Source organism: Fusarium proliferatum, assembly GCF_900067095.1.
Source record: "Fusarium proliferatum ET1 genome assembly, contig: FPRO_scaffold006, whole genome shotgun sequence".
Taxonomy (NCBI): domain Eukaryota; kingdom Fungi; phylum Ascomycota; class Sordariomycetes; order Hypocreales; family Nectriaceae; genus Fusarium; species Fusarium proliferatum.
Window position 1 is genome coordinate 2,828,174 of NW_022194795.1, and position 13,491 is coordinate 2,841,664.

General features: G+C 53.0%; 5 protein-coding genes across 5 annotated transcripts; 2 read left to right on the forward strand and 3 right to left on the reverse strand.

Moving 5' to 3' along the window:
- Positions 1 to 398: 398 nt before the first annotated feature.
- On the reverse strand, positions 399 to 2,295 carry FPRO_10002 (uncharacterized protein; the record flags this gene model as incomplete). Its single annotated transcript, XM_031233454.1, has 2 exons — positions 399 to 1,475; positions 1,549 to 2,295. The coding sequence occupies 2 exons, from the start codon at positions 2,293 to 2,295 to the stop codon at positions 399 to 401; spliced, it is 1,824 nt and encodes a 607-aa protein (XP_031083290.1).
- A 1,035-nt stretch (positions 2,296 to 3,330) lies between these two features.
- Positions 3,331 to 4,676, forward strand: FPRO_10003 (putative L-lactate dehydrogenase (cytochrome); the record flags this gene model as incomplete). Its single annotated transcript, XM_031233455.1, has 3 exons — positions 3,331 to 3,476; positions 3,567 to 3,901; positions 3,964 to 4,676. 3 exons carry the CDS (start codon positions 3,331 to 3,333, stop codon positions 4,674 to 4,676), a joined length of 1,194 nt encoding a protein of 397 aa, XP_031083291.1.
- A 465-nt stretch (positions 4,677 to 5,141) lies between these two features.
- Positions 5,142 to 7,022, reverse strand: FPRO_10004 (uncharacterized protein; the record flags this gene model as incomplete). Its single annotated transcript, XM_031233456.1, has 4 exons — positions 5,142 to 5,655; positions 5,728 to 5,868; positions 5,936 to 6,630; positions 6,690 to 7,022. 4 exons carry the CDS (start codon positions 7,020 to 7,022, stop codon positions 5,142 to 5,144), a joined length of 1,683 nt encoding a protein of 560 aa, XP_031083292.1.
- A 1,241-nt stretch (positions 7,023 to 8,263) lies between these two features.
- On the reverse strand, positions 8,264 to 10,170 carry FPRO_10005 (uncharacterized protein; the record flags this gene model as incomplete). The annotated part of the gene is made up of 5 exons (XM_031233457.1): positions 8,264 to 8,662; positions 8,737 to 9,238; positions 9,296 to 9,363; positions 9,429 to 9,812; positions 9,883 to 10,170. 5 exons carry the CDS (start codon positions 10,168 to 10,170, stop codon positions 8,264 to 8,266), a joined length of 1,641 nt encoding a protein of 546 aa, XP_031083293.1.
- An 827-nt stretch (positions 10,171 to 10,997) lies between these two features.
- Positions 10,998 to 13,316, forward strand: FPRO_10006 (ARG81-Transcription factor involved in arginine metabolism; the record flags this gene model as incomplete). The annotated part of the gene is made up of 3 exons (XM_031233458.1): positions 10,998 to 11,265; positions 11,343 to 12,310; positions 12,381 to 13,316. 3 exons carry the CDS (start codon positions 10,998 to 11,000, stop codon positions 13,314 to 13,316), a joined length of 2,172 nt encoding a protein of 723 aa, XP_031083294.1.
- Between the last annotated feature and the right edge of the window lie 175 nt (positions 13,317 to 13,491).

Genomic DNA, 13,491 nt, shown 5'->3' on the forward strand with positions numbered 1-13,491 from the left:
ACTGGCAACACTACGATGTCAGGAAACGGACAGAGCTCAGAAGAAGCTAGATTCACGAACTCTTTATCCATTGTATTATGATCTTATCTATCTATAGGGGTTGTCTTCATCGAAATTGGGCGCCCACCCTCGCTTCTCCTTCAAGACCTTCAACTGTAACCCCTTCATGATCCAACACATAACCCTCAACGTCAGTATCGCAATCCGTATTCTGATTGTGCAATCTCTATCCCATATCTCATGTTGGTAAGCAAGAAGTCAGCCTGTGGACAGGGCAAGTCTTGTCTTCAAATCATGCTTGAAGTGTTATTTGCCGCTGAGACCTGTGGCTGAGAGCTTAAACCAGCCGAGAGAACTTAGTTATCAAATCATCGCAGTCTTAATAACTTCGAAAATATCTACAGGCGGCAGACAATACCTGCCTTCAAGTCTTTCACAACCTCACCGGCCGCCCGCTCACCACTACGCACCGCGCCCTCCATGTACCCCTTCCACTCGCCAGCCGTCTCTGTGCCAGCAAAATGCAGGTCTCCAGCTGGCTGCCTGAGGCTATCTCCGCCCACTGTGTCAAGAAGACCAGGCGGCAGAGCTGTGCAAGGGCATCCAAAGCCAGACCACTCATCTCCGCTCCATTCGTAGTACGTCAGCGAGACGAACAAGTCCTCGATGTTGTTGACGCCGTAGAGACTCGTGAGCTGTTTGAGCAGCGCAGCCTCTTTCTCAGCTTGGCTCGGGAGGGCACCCCATGTGCGGCCGTGGTCTGCTGCCATGAAGCAGGTGAGGATATGCTTATTGCTCTGCGGATCCGAAGTATCGCGAACGACTGCCGCAGGGCCTGTGAAGGAGTTGATGAGGCCGCACATTCCGGCTTCGACCCAGAACGGCGACTTGAACTCCATCATTGCTTTGGTGTAGTATCCGTAGGACAATGACTCGGCCCACAGCTGCTTGACGGGGGGCAGCTCGGGGTAGAAGGATATGGATCTGAGGGCAGGCCCCGGCACAGTCGTGATGACCTTGCGAGCTGAGATGACTTTGCCTGACGAGGTCTGCACGAGAATGGAGCCAGCCTCGCTGTTCTGGACGATGGACTTGACCGGCGTTGAGAGACGCACCGTATCAACTGGGAGACTTGAAGCAAGGCCCTTGGCGAACAGCTGTGTTCCCTGTCTTACACGCAAGTACTGCCCGCCATGTTTGCGATCAGACCGCATCTGCAGCAGGCCACCTCCAGACTTGCAGTAGTTGAGAAAGTACAGAGCCGAAATGTCTTTGGGGTCCTGGCCCAACATCGCACGCGTCCAAACCGTTCCCGTAGCCAATGCCGCTTCGCTGGCTCCTCGGGACCGAAGATAGGCCTCGAAGGTCATGGAATCGAGGGACGTATCTCTCGGGTTCCAGGTATCCAGAGCTTGGCAGTCCCTCTCAGCCATATCTCGGATGATCTCGATGTTCTTTCGTGATTCTTCATCGAACTTGAAGAAAAGACACCCTCGTCAGCAGGCTGTTATATTGTACACCTCTAGTGAAAGGATGAAGAATACATACCTTGGGAATCTCTCCATAAGGAAATAGGGAGACCTCTCCCTTGTCATTCTGAAGTACGCAATACCCATCGGTGTTCTGCTCAATGAGATTGGCGCCATATCTCCTGGCCAAGGCAATGATTCTGCTCTGGTTCGTATCATTGATCCAAGCAGCGCCGAGATCAATGACACCGCCAGAGGGAAGCTCCTGGCTCCAGGTCTTGCCTCCGACGCGATCACGAGCTTCCAGAACGACACACGAGAGGCCAGCGCGGATGAGCTCATGAGCGGCCGTCAAGCCCGCAAGACCGGCTCCCACGATGACCACGTCGTGCTTTTCCGAGGGTGCTGCAAGGGCAGGAGCACGAGATAACGCTTCGGCCGGCGGCAGAGCGACAGTCGCATCGATTTCAAACAGCCACTGCGGCATAGCCAGCTTATCGACCGGCACCAGAGTCATGGCCGGCCTATGGCCCCTCAGGAACTTCTGCATGTGCCGCGTGTGCTTCCTGTTGGCCGCATCATAGTTCACGACATAGACGGTAAGCTTGGTGATGTTCTCGACGCGCGCGCCTGCTGCGATGAGGATCTTACGCAGATTGAGGAGTGCAAGATGAATCTGGGATTCGTAGTCGGCTGGGGCGGTGCCGTCTTTGGCACTGCCGACCTGGCCGGAGACTTGGAGAGTTCTCGAAGCTGAGGAGAGAGTACCAGGAGCGAAGTAGGCGCCGGAGGTGTTCTCCAGGTCGACTGTCTTGACGTTGCCCATGGTTCTGGTGTATAGCATAGAGTGAAGAACAGACAGTCTGCTTTGCTTGAGATGAGTTTACTTGAGCATGCCGTGCCGAGCCCTGATATTGGATACCGAGCGTCTTCATCAAGAGCCTCGTCTAGAATGTCCGTTTCCAGCCGAGCATCGGATGTGTCTCTGACGGTGAGCACGGCATGCCATCTCGCTATCCATATCACCAGCTTCGCGTCACAGAATCTACTGGATCAAGATAAGGGAACCCCTGTCAATTCTCGATAAGGAAGCCCCAGGCGACGGTCTTGGCTTGCATATGTCTAAGCCTCGGGGAGCAAGAAAACACCGGACCTCAATATAGGGTATCAAAATAAACTCAGCAAAAGGTGTCCTAACCTTAGGCTAGTTTACCTAAGTATTTCTGTCATTTAGGACCAGGGTCCTGAGTTTTCTTTCCTCCCCTAGCCAAGCCAGCGGATCAGGTACGTGTGGGTGATATGTGGCCCATCGCCAGGTCCTGCCTTATGGAAGTATTGAGTGGACCTATACGGACTAGAGATCTGCAACTTTGACCTACAAGGTCTAGATTGTGCTTGAAGGGCGCCAACTCTTGCCCCAAGCACCGTGGGGGCGCTATCAGTAAAAAGGAATGGCGCCGGGCTCCCCACTGCGGGTGGACACATCGAAGCAATGACGACACCTTGGTAGATCCAGCGGGTCTCATATCTGCATGCATCAAGAATTCAGCTCTCAATGAATCTGGGCTCGAGTAATCCTGCCATTGGAATAGGGAGATATGCATCGTAGTCATTGGGTCTACCTCCAGTCCTTGCTGCCGGTTCGCAAGCCGACATCGGACACATTGCCCAGCCGTTTCCCGTGTCTCTCCTGTATCTTCTTCGCCTGATTTCGCCCGGTTCGTATGATGGTCTAGAACCTTGGATTGAGGTAACGAATTAATTGATGATATTTTTCTGGTCGTTGTTCCTCCTGTCTACTGAAGAATTCATCCCACCCATCAGTCATTGTACTGTAGTATCTTCGAGCCAGCTTGACGCCATGGCAATGACCCTGTCACCACCTTTAACACTCCACGAAGTCGAGCTTGCAGCCAAAGCCAAGCTACCGCAGCATATATACGAATTCTATGCTTCTGGCTCGGATGATGAGAAAGCGCTGCGTCGCAATATTGATGCATTCAATCGGTATGGTAACCCACCAAACCACCACCAAAGAAGTTCTATTCGTATACAAAGTCACGTACAGCTAACAAGAAGTCTCTAAACGCCTTACAGATTGTTTATAAGACCACGCGTCCTCATTGATGTCTCCCGCGTCGATACGTCCACCAAATTGTTCGGTTGGTCTTCGCCAATTCCCATCAGTATAGCTCCTAGTGCCATGCAGAAGCTGGCTGGTGGCCAGGGAGAGCTTGATGTGGCCAGGGCTGCGGCCTCTATGGGCGTCAATGTGACCTTGTCATCACAATCGACCGCTTCTCTCGAGGATGTCCAGGCCACCAGGCAAAAAGCCATGAGAGATGCTGGGCGTCAAGCACCGCCACCGTGGATGCAGTTGTACCTGTACGAGGACGTCAAGAAGAGCGTCAATCTGATTAGACGAGCCGAAGGTAATCGACTCTACCTGCAATCGCCCCTCAGTAAGAGATCTTTAGACTAACGCCTTGCGAAGCTGCTTCATACGAAGCCCTGGTCCTCACTGTTGACACTCCTGTCCTAGGCAATAGACTCGCTGAGCGACGAACCGCCGTCGTCCTCCCCCCAGGCATGAGCCTCCCCAACACCGAAACCCCATCCAATCCCAACTCGAAACTCCCCAGCGTCAATCGCCTCCTCATGAACGCCAGGACCGCCACCGAAGCGGCAGACCTCATTGCTAGCGCTGGCTCTAGGATGCATAGCTCCAGCCTCACCTGGGCAAAGACCATGTCATTCCTCCGAGGAGTGACCAAGATGAAGATCATCCTCAAGGGCATCATGACGGGCGAAGACGCAGCGCTCGCTGTCAAGCATGGCGCCGACGCCATCATCGTCTCAAACCATGGCGGACGTCAGCTGAGCAATACCTGCGCCACGATCGAGGCTCTACCTGAAATTGTCGACGCCGTCAAAGGCCGTATACCAGTCATTCTGGATGGGGGGATCAGGACTGGGGCAGATGTCTTTAAGGCGCTGGCATTAGGGGCGGACTTTGTGTCGATTGGTCGACCGGTGCTCTGGGGGCTCGCCTATGCCGGGCAAAACGGTGTGGAGTCTGTACTACACATCCTGGAGAGGGAGTTTAGCCGAACGATGGCTTTGGCTGGGGTAAATAAGGTGGCGGACATCAAGAGGGATAGGCTTGGAGTTGTGGCAAGGGACGGATTTGGGGTTGCAAAGCTGTAATGAAAGATGAGGGTGCTGTAAGGAAATGATGTCGGAGTATATGAAATGAATGGGCGATAAATAGGTTTCAATACTAAAACTCGCTTACACTGTGAGACTTGAGCAAACTTATGATGAGATGGCAGTCACATCTGAAGGATATCAGACCTGTCCATCATCCAAAGTTATCTCTATATCCACATTAATATCGAATCACGTCGAGCTCGGTTCAAATATTCAAACTAGCACTAGGTGAGGATATGTCACAACTGCTCCACTAACATAAACATGCTTCAATATTATTTGACAAACAGGAATCTATTCAATCACACCGTACGCTTTTTTTCAAAGTCCAGCAGCCTCAGCGAAAGAAAAGTTCCTGCTACTTGGGCAGTACGAACAACGCCCCGAAGCAGTACGTCTAAGAGGAAATAACATGCAAACTAATAACCCCTCATCCATATCACTGACAGAGACAGCACAGTCTCAGTGACCCAGGCCCTTGGCCCTGGCACGCTCAACATCTCTCCAGTACCTCTGCGCCGTCCACTCCCGCATCGCCTTGCCATACCTCGTCATGATGAACAGGCTCGCATTCCACAACAAGCCGATACCAGCGACCGTAAGGTACACTACCATGTAATTGGTCGCCTTCAACCACGGCGTGACTCCAAAGTTGGTCGCAAACGACATGGTGTTCCGGATCAACACACACGTCGTCACCATGGAGCCGGACAGCTCCATATAGCTGCCGATGGCGTAGTTCAGCGCTCCAGCTACACAGAGCGCGGCGTTCATGGCCATGAAAACTTGTGTGATTACCAGCACCATCCAGTGCCATTTGTATGTCACACCGAGACCGTAGAGGATCATGGCGGTGGGAACGAGGAAGATGGACGCGATGAACAGGTAGAGGGTGTGCTCAGGCTCGGAGATGCCGCCGTTGCGTCGGGCCAAGCGGACAGTAAGCATAGGACCAATCTTGCCACAATAGTAGCCACTAGAGCAAAGTTCTGTTAGCGCTGATCAAGATGGGGAGCCAAGATGAAAGATGGCATAGTAAGGGACTTACCCAATAATAGTACCGATGACACCACCAGAGTATGCTGCGGCGACGCCGGCAGTTGAAAATCCGTACTCAAGGGTGTAGATGGTGCCAATAGTGGCATTCTGGAAGCCTTGCCATACAAGACTGTTTGCTCCATACATGAGACTGGAGAGAGAGTTCTTGTTAGTTCACTTTCATGACATGATAACGCGTGGTATATGCAGTAACGTACCCAGCGTAGACCACTGCCGGATAAGTGAAGCCCTTGAACGGCGCGATCATGATTTGAACGATGCGGTTGGGACGAGGCTTGTCCTTGATGCTGAGCTTTTGGAGGTACGTCTTGCGCGGCCACTGGATCTCAGCAGATTCACCGAGGTCAGAGGAGGTCGTATCCAGCGTCACCGTCTTCTCCCCGTCACCGTCACCGTCACCGTCACCGTCACCGTCACCCTCCTGCGTAGATGCCTGGCTTACAGGAGCAACCCGCTGGGGTGGCAGCTCATCATGTTTCCTATCGTAATTGGTCTCCTCCATCAAGAAGAAGCAGTATATGAATCCCATGGCGTTCCAGATAGCACACCAGTACAGCGTCCACTTCCAGCCCTGACCAACGTTGATGAAACCACTCAACATGGGCGCGAGCTTGCCGCAGAGAGCGAGCGACCAGCCGTACCAGGCCATGTATTTGCCGCGCTGGTGGGTGAACCAGATATCGGCGATGGAAATCTCACAAAGGGATTCAACGGGGGAGCCAAAGAAGCCGAGGATGATACGGTTGGCGAGATAGGGACCTGGCTCCTTGCACAAGGGGGCCGTGGCCAGGATGACGATGGTGGCAAGGAGGGAGAAGAGGTAGATGGGTCGTTTGCCACATTGAAGGGCCATGGCTTGCCAGAAGATACAGCCCCAGCCGTAGAAGAGGAACTGTTCACGTCTGTTAGTTTGAATTCATGACGCCAGGGATTTCATCAGGGGATTCTGACCATGATGCCGGTTCCATTGTTGATGTCCTGAAGCGACAGATCAGTTTCCTTCCTAAGAGGCGTGACGATAGAGTAGACGGCACTCGAAGGGATCGCGATGACGATGGTGTAAAGGACAACACAGCTAGTCTGTATGACCTTGCGCCTGAAAGTCCAGTTGAGGGGATCTTCAGGATCCAGCGACGGCTGGGGCATCAGGATAATGTCATCCTCACCCTCGCCGTCAGCGTGCTGGCCTCTCATGTTGCCATCTATGTCGATGAGCCTGAAGGTGCCGGGAGGAAGTCTATCGCCAGCCGAATCGGCGCTGTGTTCAGCTTGGACAACAGTCATAGTGACGGACTCGTTGAGCAGACTTGATAGGAGCTGCTAACTCAGAGTACGAAAGGAAAAGAGAGGTGAGGTAGTGAGAGAGAGTGAGAGAAAGAGTCTGGAGAGGCCAGATGCAAAGACAGTCTCCAATTGAAAATGACAGGAGTATGGCCTCTCATGGATGTTTATGTAGTTGACTGGCTACGCGGTGGATTTCCATGTGGCTGATAAAGTCATGAATGGAATCTTGAACACACCAAACACCCGCCAAATGATAGGCAATATGCTTTACGAAAGGCTTTATCCAGGTATGCATGCAACCTTGTATCTTGAGTGCAATTCAGACTCAGGGCAAGTCTTTCCCCGCAAGTTCTGGGCGCCAGCTAATCGCTCTCTATCTTATGTTAGTGCCTATCATCCCAGCAATCGGTATCGCAGGGATAAGGCAATGAGGGGCTTTCGCGCTAGTATATCGCGTCTACAGGATGGAGTAAAAGTTGGCGAAGAGTAGTTTCGGAAATGGCAAGAAGGAGCAGAGGCGCCTTGCTTCAATTGGTAAAGGCTGACAGGGGCGGAGGAACCACGCTAGGGGATGAAAGAACACTCAGGACCCTAGTCCTAGGTGACAAAAAGACTTGGGTAAATTAGCCCAAGTTTAGCCCAAGTTTAGGATAACCTTTGCTAAGTTTATTTTGACACCCTATCTCGAGGTCTGATGTTTTCTTGCTCCCCGGGGCCACGCATGGCTGTGGATGCGGCGCCAGTATAGTTGAGTCCGGGGTGCATTGGGAGATGATGATAATGCAATTGGTTTTATTGGCTCTGGAGAAGGGTTTATTGGATCAAATTGATACGGAACAGCCCGAGGGCTTGACTGATTTCTGGGGGTGGTGGGCCTAAAGATAGCACGCTGGACGGATGCATGGATGCTGATCCCGCGATCGGAGGCCCTGCGTCGGCTTACCTTGGGTATCAAGGAGCATTTATCGTATCGGGACACAGCACAATACCCAAAAAGGACTTACTCGTAGAACTTGGCGAGATGGATGGATGAATTCGTTCTCTTTGACTGATACTACCATTGGCCATCGACTTGATAAGAGATCTAGCATGGAGAGACACTACGCACGTGTCAGACAGATGCATTGTGAATACAAAGTTCGAGTAGCCATCGACAGCAAGTTTATCGGCTCAAATATACCAAAGGACAGATCAAATAATTCCAAGTCTACCACTATGCTCTCCCCCTTGGTCCATTCGCATCACTTCCGCCCCATAGCACGCTCAATCTCCTCCAGCGCAGCCAACACCTTCTCCTCCTCCTGTCTCCTCCCGACAACCTGCAAGTTCACCGGGCTCCCCTTCATCTTCTCCCCATCGTACATCTCCCACACGAACCTGTCCATGTCGTTCTTGGGCAGGTACCCCTCGTCCTTGACATCAACGGCAGGGTCAACCTTGGTCACAGGGAACACGGCGCCCGGGTAGTCCAAGAGGTTCCACTGCGAGGTGTAGCCCCAGTAGCGCGATTGCTCGTGGGGAGGCGCGCTGCCAAAGGACGGAGGGCAGAGGATCACGTCGACCTCGCGGGAGGTGGGCGTGGCGGTGGCGGACCATGCTTTGCAGTACATGGCGCGGTAGGAGTCTCGCTCGCGGTTAAGCTGCGTGGAAATAGAAATATTAGTCTGAGATAACAGCTGAGCAACCAACGCCCCGGGGAAACTGTATCACTTACCTCCATCATCTCAGTACATGTCCGGTTCTTTGCTGACGTTTGCTCGTAAAGAATATGCTTGGTGAGTGGTAACGCCGGCTCTCCTGTCTCTTCTAAGATATCAAGCATCTCCTTACCCCCATCTGGCCAATACAAAGCCGACACAATTTCCCAAGCCTTACCGTGATCCAACCCCTCGCAGTTCCAATCCACGACCTCCATTCCTGCCTTCCTACATGCAGCCGCCACCTCCCTCAGCGCCCTTTTCATAGGCGGATGCGGCATCACCACGCCATCCCACCACTGCACGGCGACCTTAGGTGGCGTTGTGAACTTGAAGGGGGTCCAGTCTTTAACGGTGAGGAGGGGATCTACACGCCAGGGTTTCGCAGCCAGGGCGACGCGCATGAGGAGCTCGAGGCCGTCGCGGCTTACTGTCATGGGGCCAGGGCAGCCAGCGATGGTATCACGGCCCAGGTAGGCGGCTCGAAGGCCGGAAGTTGAGATTCTCTTCGTTGACGGTCTGGGCATGGTCAGCCGTGGGGGTGTCCTGACAAGGCAGATCCGGAAGGTCACTTACTTGAACCCGTAGATGCCAGTATTGGAAGCAGGGAGTCGGATGCTGCCACCAATATCACCACCAATACCCTTCCAGAGAGTCAGTCTCACGACAACATAAGGACAAGAATTCTTCGAAAAGCCAGCGCACTCACCAACAGACTTCCCCTCATACCTAGTAACGCTGACTCTCCTCCCGAACTCCCTCCAGGTGTCAACTCCCTGTTCAACGGGTGCACCGTCCTTCCATACACGTTACTCTCGGTCTCCAGATGCATGATTGCCTGCGGCTGTGTCGTCCTGGCGAAGAAGACGCAGCCCTCGGCCCATAGGCTATCAAACAGGAGGTTTGAGCCGTGGGGTTTGCCGACCCAGGCAGCGAAGGAGGCGTTGGACGTGACATTTTCGCCGATCATGCCAAGGTGTTCCTTTGTCGAGATAGGCAGGCCAAAGAGGGCACCTTGGGGGAAGGGTAAAGAGTCTAGGTGTTTAGCGCGGGCGATAGCTTGATCCCAGAGGAGCTCAGTAACGCAGTTTGTCTGGAGTTTCCCCCGTCGTTAGCTTCCATAACGTTATTCTCGTATAGACTTTCGATTTGGCAAAACATACCGTAGCCTGGGCCAGCGCTGCTCTTCTCAAGAAAGCTCGCGTGACTTCTTCAACCGAAATCTTCCTCTCCCGAAGAACCTGGAGCAGCTCGGTGACGGTGTAGCTCTCTGTGATCTCAATCTCCCGCGGGGTGAGAACATGAGGCACCAGCTCCAGAGAGTTATTTGGCAGCTGTTCGGCAGCTGGTACACCCTTCAACGGCGGCTCGACCTTGGCGAGAGAGGCATCGCGATGGGCTCTTGCCTCAGCGGCCTTTTGCTGCCATAATGGAATTCCCTTGACAGCCATGATTGAGTTGGGTTATGCTTTGAGCTGTGGTATTGTACGATTGGCTGCGCCTGTATTTAATGCCGATTGGAGACCTCGTCGTCGTTATCTTTGTTATCATTCAGGAATAAGGAGAAGAAGCAGGAAGAAAGTCTTGAGCCACGATGCAAGTCAAAACATCAAGAAGGACACATCATTGTCGTTGATTGAGTTCAGTTGGCTCCATCACCTAAATGGTCTGTGGGTATGCGATGGCGCCCACCACCACAGATACGGATCCATTTCAGCAGCTGTAGAATGAGCTAATCGTGACCAACGGCCTCCACTCGTAACGGGAAGTAGATAGCGGACAGGTATCCATTGGTTCGTATAGTTTCCTTGATTTACTGGTGAAGGCTTAGTAGCTTAGGTAGTGCAGTGGATGATTGGGGGCAGATCACCCCAACTTCGGGCTGCGTTGTTCTCCACAACTTATCAGCGCAAGTCTGACTCGCGCCCCAGAATTCCCTCTTTCTAACGATAAGCGTCTGCATTACAGTAGCAGCCAATCTGGAGAACATTTGACGATAAGGGCGGTCCATCCATTCTAAGTTAATGAATGCGGAGAAGCCTCTGGGTCTTGTCGGCTTATCACCTTGTCCTCTACATATTGAGTAGGGAGGGCCCCAGTGGAGTGGTTCTCAATTACTCCGCAATAACCATTCGCCTTGAACTTCCTCTCTCAAGTTCCCCCCCTCTTCTCATCTGCTCATCGCCGGCATCCACAGAGACTATCCATATCCTTGTCGGCAGCACTTTCGCCATTCGGTAACAGACAGTCTGAACCAGAGAGGCTGGAGTGGAGAGCGATGGATCAAGGATCCCTGCGCAAAAGACGTCACAAGAGTTTCGCGGGGTGCTGGACATGTCGCGCGCGAAAAGTCAAGTGTGATGAGACCAGGCCGAGCTGTGTGCAGTGCAGCCTCAAGCAGCTTTGCTGTGAGGGCTACGAGGTCAGGCTGCGATGGATGCCTTTGGAAGCTGTATCTCACGGATATCGTCATGATGGGAGCAGGCGATCTGAGGATGACTTGGAACATGGCCAGCAAAGATTTCAGCGAAGTCTTGTCATTTGCGGTACGCGACTATGGTAGTCTACAGAGTACATTTCCTCATGAAGGCTGACCATTGTTGATTCAAAGATGAGAATGCAGAATCTCCCCTTCAGCTATCAGAACTCGATGATATCTTTAGCCAGATCGACAGCTTCCAGAGCCAAAAGGATCAGTCACATCACAACCAGCTCTTCTTGTCCAGCTTCGGCGTTTTTGACCCATCCTATACTGAAAAAGGCTACCATGAAGACGGCACATTGCCGTTCTACGCTACGGTACCGCCTTCGGAGGATACTCTGCCGTCTTTATCTAGCAATTCTTTCGCTGACTCTTGGGAGCCGGACTCAAGTCATGAGGAGTATCTTCCACATGCATCGATCCCTGGATTCAACCTGACTGGTTTTGGGGCCCTTCTTCATGCACATGAGGCCTCCGCGATCCTCACGTCAGATCAAGAGAGCTCAGCCATCACTCTTGAAGATAGCATTCAAGATAACACAGCTGTGATCCTTGGAGATCGGCCACCCGAGAGTCCCGCTACTTCAGTAACAACAGCGCCTCCTGAGAGATTCAACTACTACACCTCACCCCCCCAGCATTCTCAACAACAAGACGACCGCGCACTTTGGTGGAAAGACACCTCCAACACCATCATCCACAACCCCTCGCCCCTCCCCCTGCCCACCCTGGAACGCTTCCTCCTAAACCACTACGTCCACCGCGTCGTCCACCTTTTCTGCGTCATCTCCTACGAGAAATCACCCTGGAAGACAATCCACCTCCCTCGCGTCCTACAGTCCGCCGGCCAGCTGAGTCTGCACGGCTCCACGACAAAGGTCAGAGAGGCGTTGCGAAACGCGCTGCTGAGCATCAGCGCGTTCTACCTTGCGAATGATAACCGCGAGAGAGGGTGTGAGAACGAAGGGGATAGGTGGGAGGAGGATGCGGTGAGGTTTAGGGGCAGGGCGATCAAGTTGTTGAAGGAAACGGTGGAGGGGTCGACGCCACAGTCGAGGCCCAAGTATAAGGAGCTGCTGGCTACGATGCTGTCACAAATCACCATCAATGTGAGTTGCCTTTGCGCGCTGGGTGAACTGGATCATGTTGTCACATATACTAATTTCAAGGGGGTCATAGGTCATGTCTGGAGACACGAGCACCTGTGGCATCCATTTAGATGGCGCCTTCCGCTTCATGAACCACGTCAAAGCCACCAAGTCCACGTATTCCTCCAAAGCTCGCTCCCTCCACCGCATATACTTCTACCTCCGCGTCATCTACGACAGTACAGCCTGCAGGAACTCTGGCGACTACAACGATGGATCTCCACCCTCTCCCGAAGCCGACTTTGGCACCGCCCTATCCGTCAGTCTGCTGGACAAAGTCGAAGATGAAGGCGTAGGTTCGGGGAAGTCCAAGTCAGTTCTGAACCACGTCACTGCCCCAAAGGCCCAGCAAGTAGGCGAGTATGAATGCGTCTACGGTGTTCCTCAGGCCCTTCTCATCCTCCTAGCGCGAACAACCGAGCTCATCGACCAAGTCACCACGTCCCGCCAACAACAACCGAACAGCCCATCAACTGACTTTTCCGACCAATGCGACCAGCTCGAATCCGAAATCATCGACTGGGAACCCGCCTCGTCCTCTACCTCGGACTTAGACACAACTCCTAGCGCACTCATCATCCAAAAAACCACCCTCGCCTTCCACTCCGCCCTCATAATCTACTTTGCGCAACACATCCGCTACCTGCACCACAACTACCTTCGTACCCACATCCTCCTCGTCCTGTCCTCCATAGAAGCCATTGAGGCCATCAAGTCCGAGAAGAACATCTTCTCTGCCCCTTTGTACTGGCCAGCGTTTATAGCGGGGAGTGAGGCGTTCGAGAAGGGTCTGCAGGATAGGTTCAGAGGGTGGTATAGGAAGGTTGAGGGGTATAGATTAGCAAGCGTGAGGAGTGGGATTGATGTTTTGAGAGAGGTCTGGAAGAGGGGCCCAGGAGGAGGGAAGGGGACGAGTCATTGGAGGAGGGTGGTGCAGGAGACTGGCGTGAGGCTGATGCTAAGCTGACCATACATGATCATTGGTTTTCCGAACAAGCAGCGGCACTACGATTGAGTGGCTCAATACAAGAAAAAAGTTACCTATCCGGTGTAATCTTGCTCCACGCCAGGCGTGGAGCCCGCCGCTTTGAGATTCTAGGTTTACACTGCATCAAAGCTTCCTGGGCCAACCGAGCTGGAAA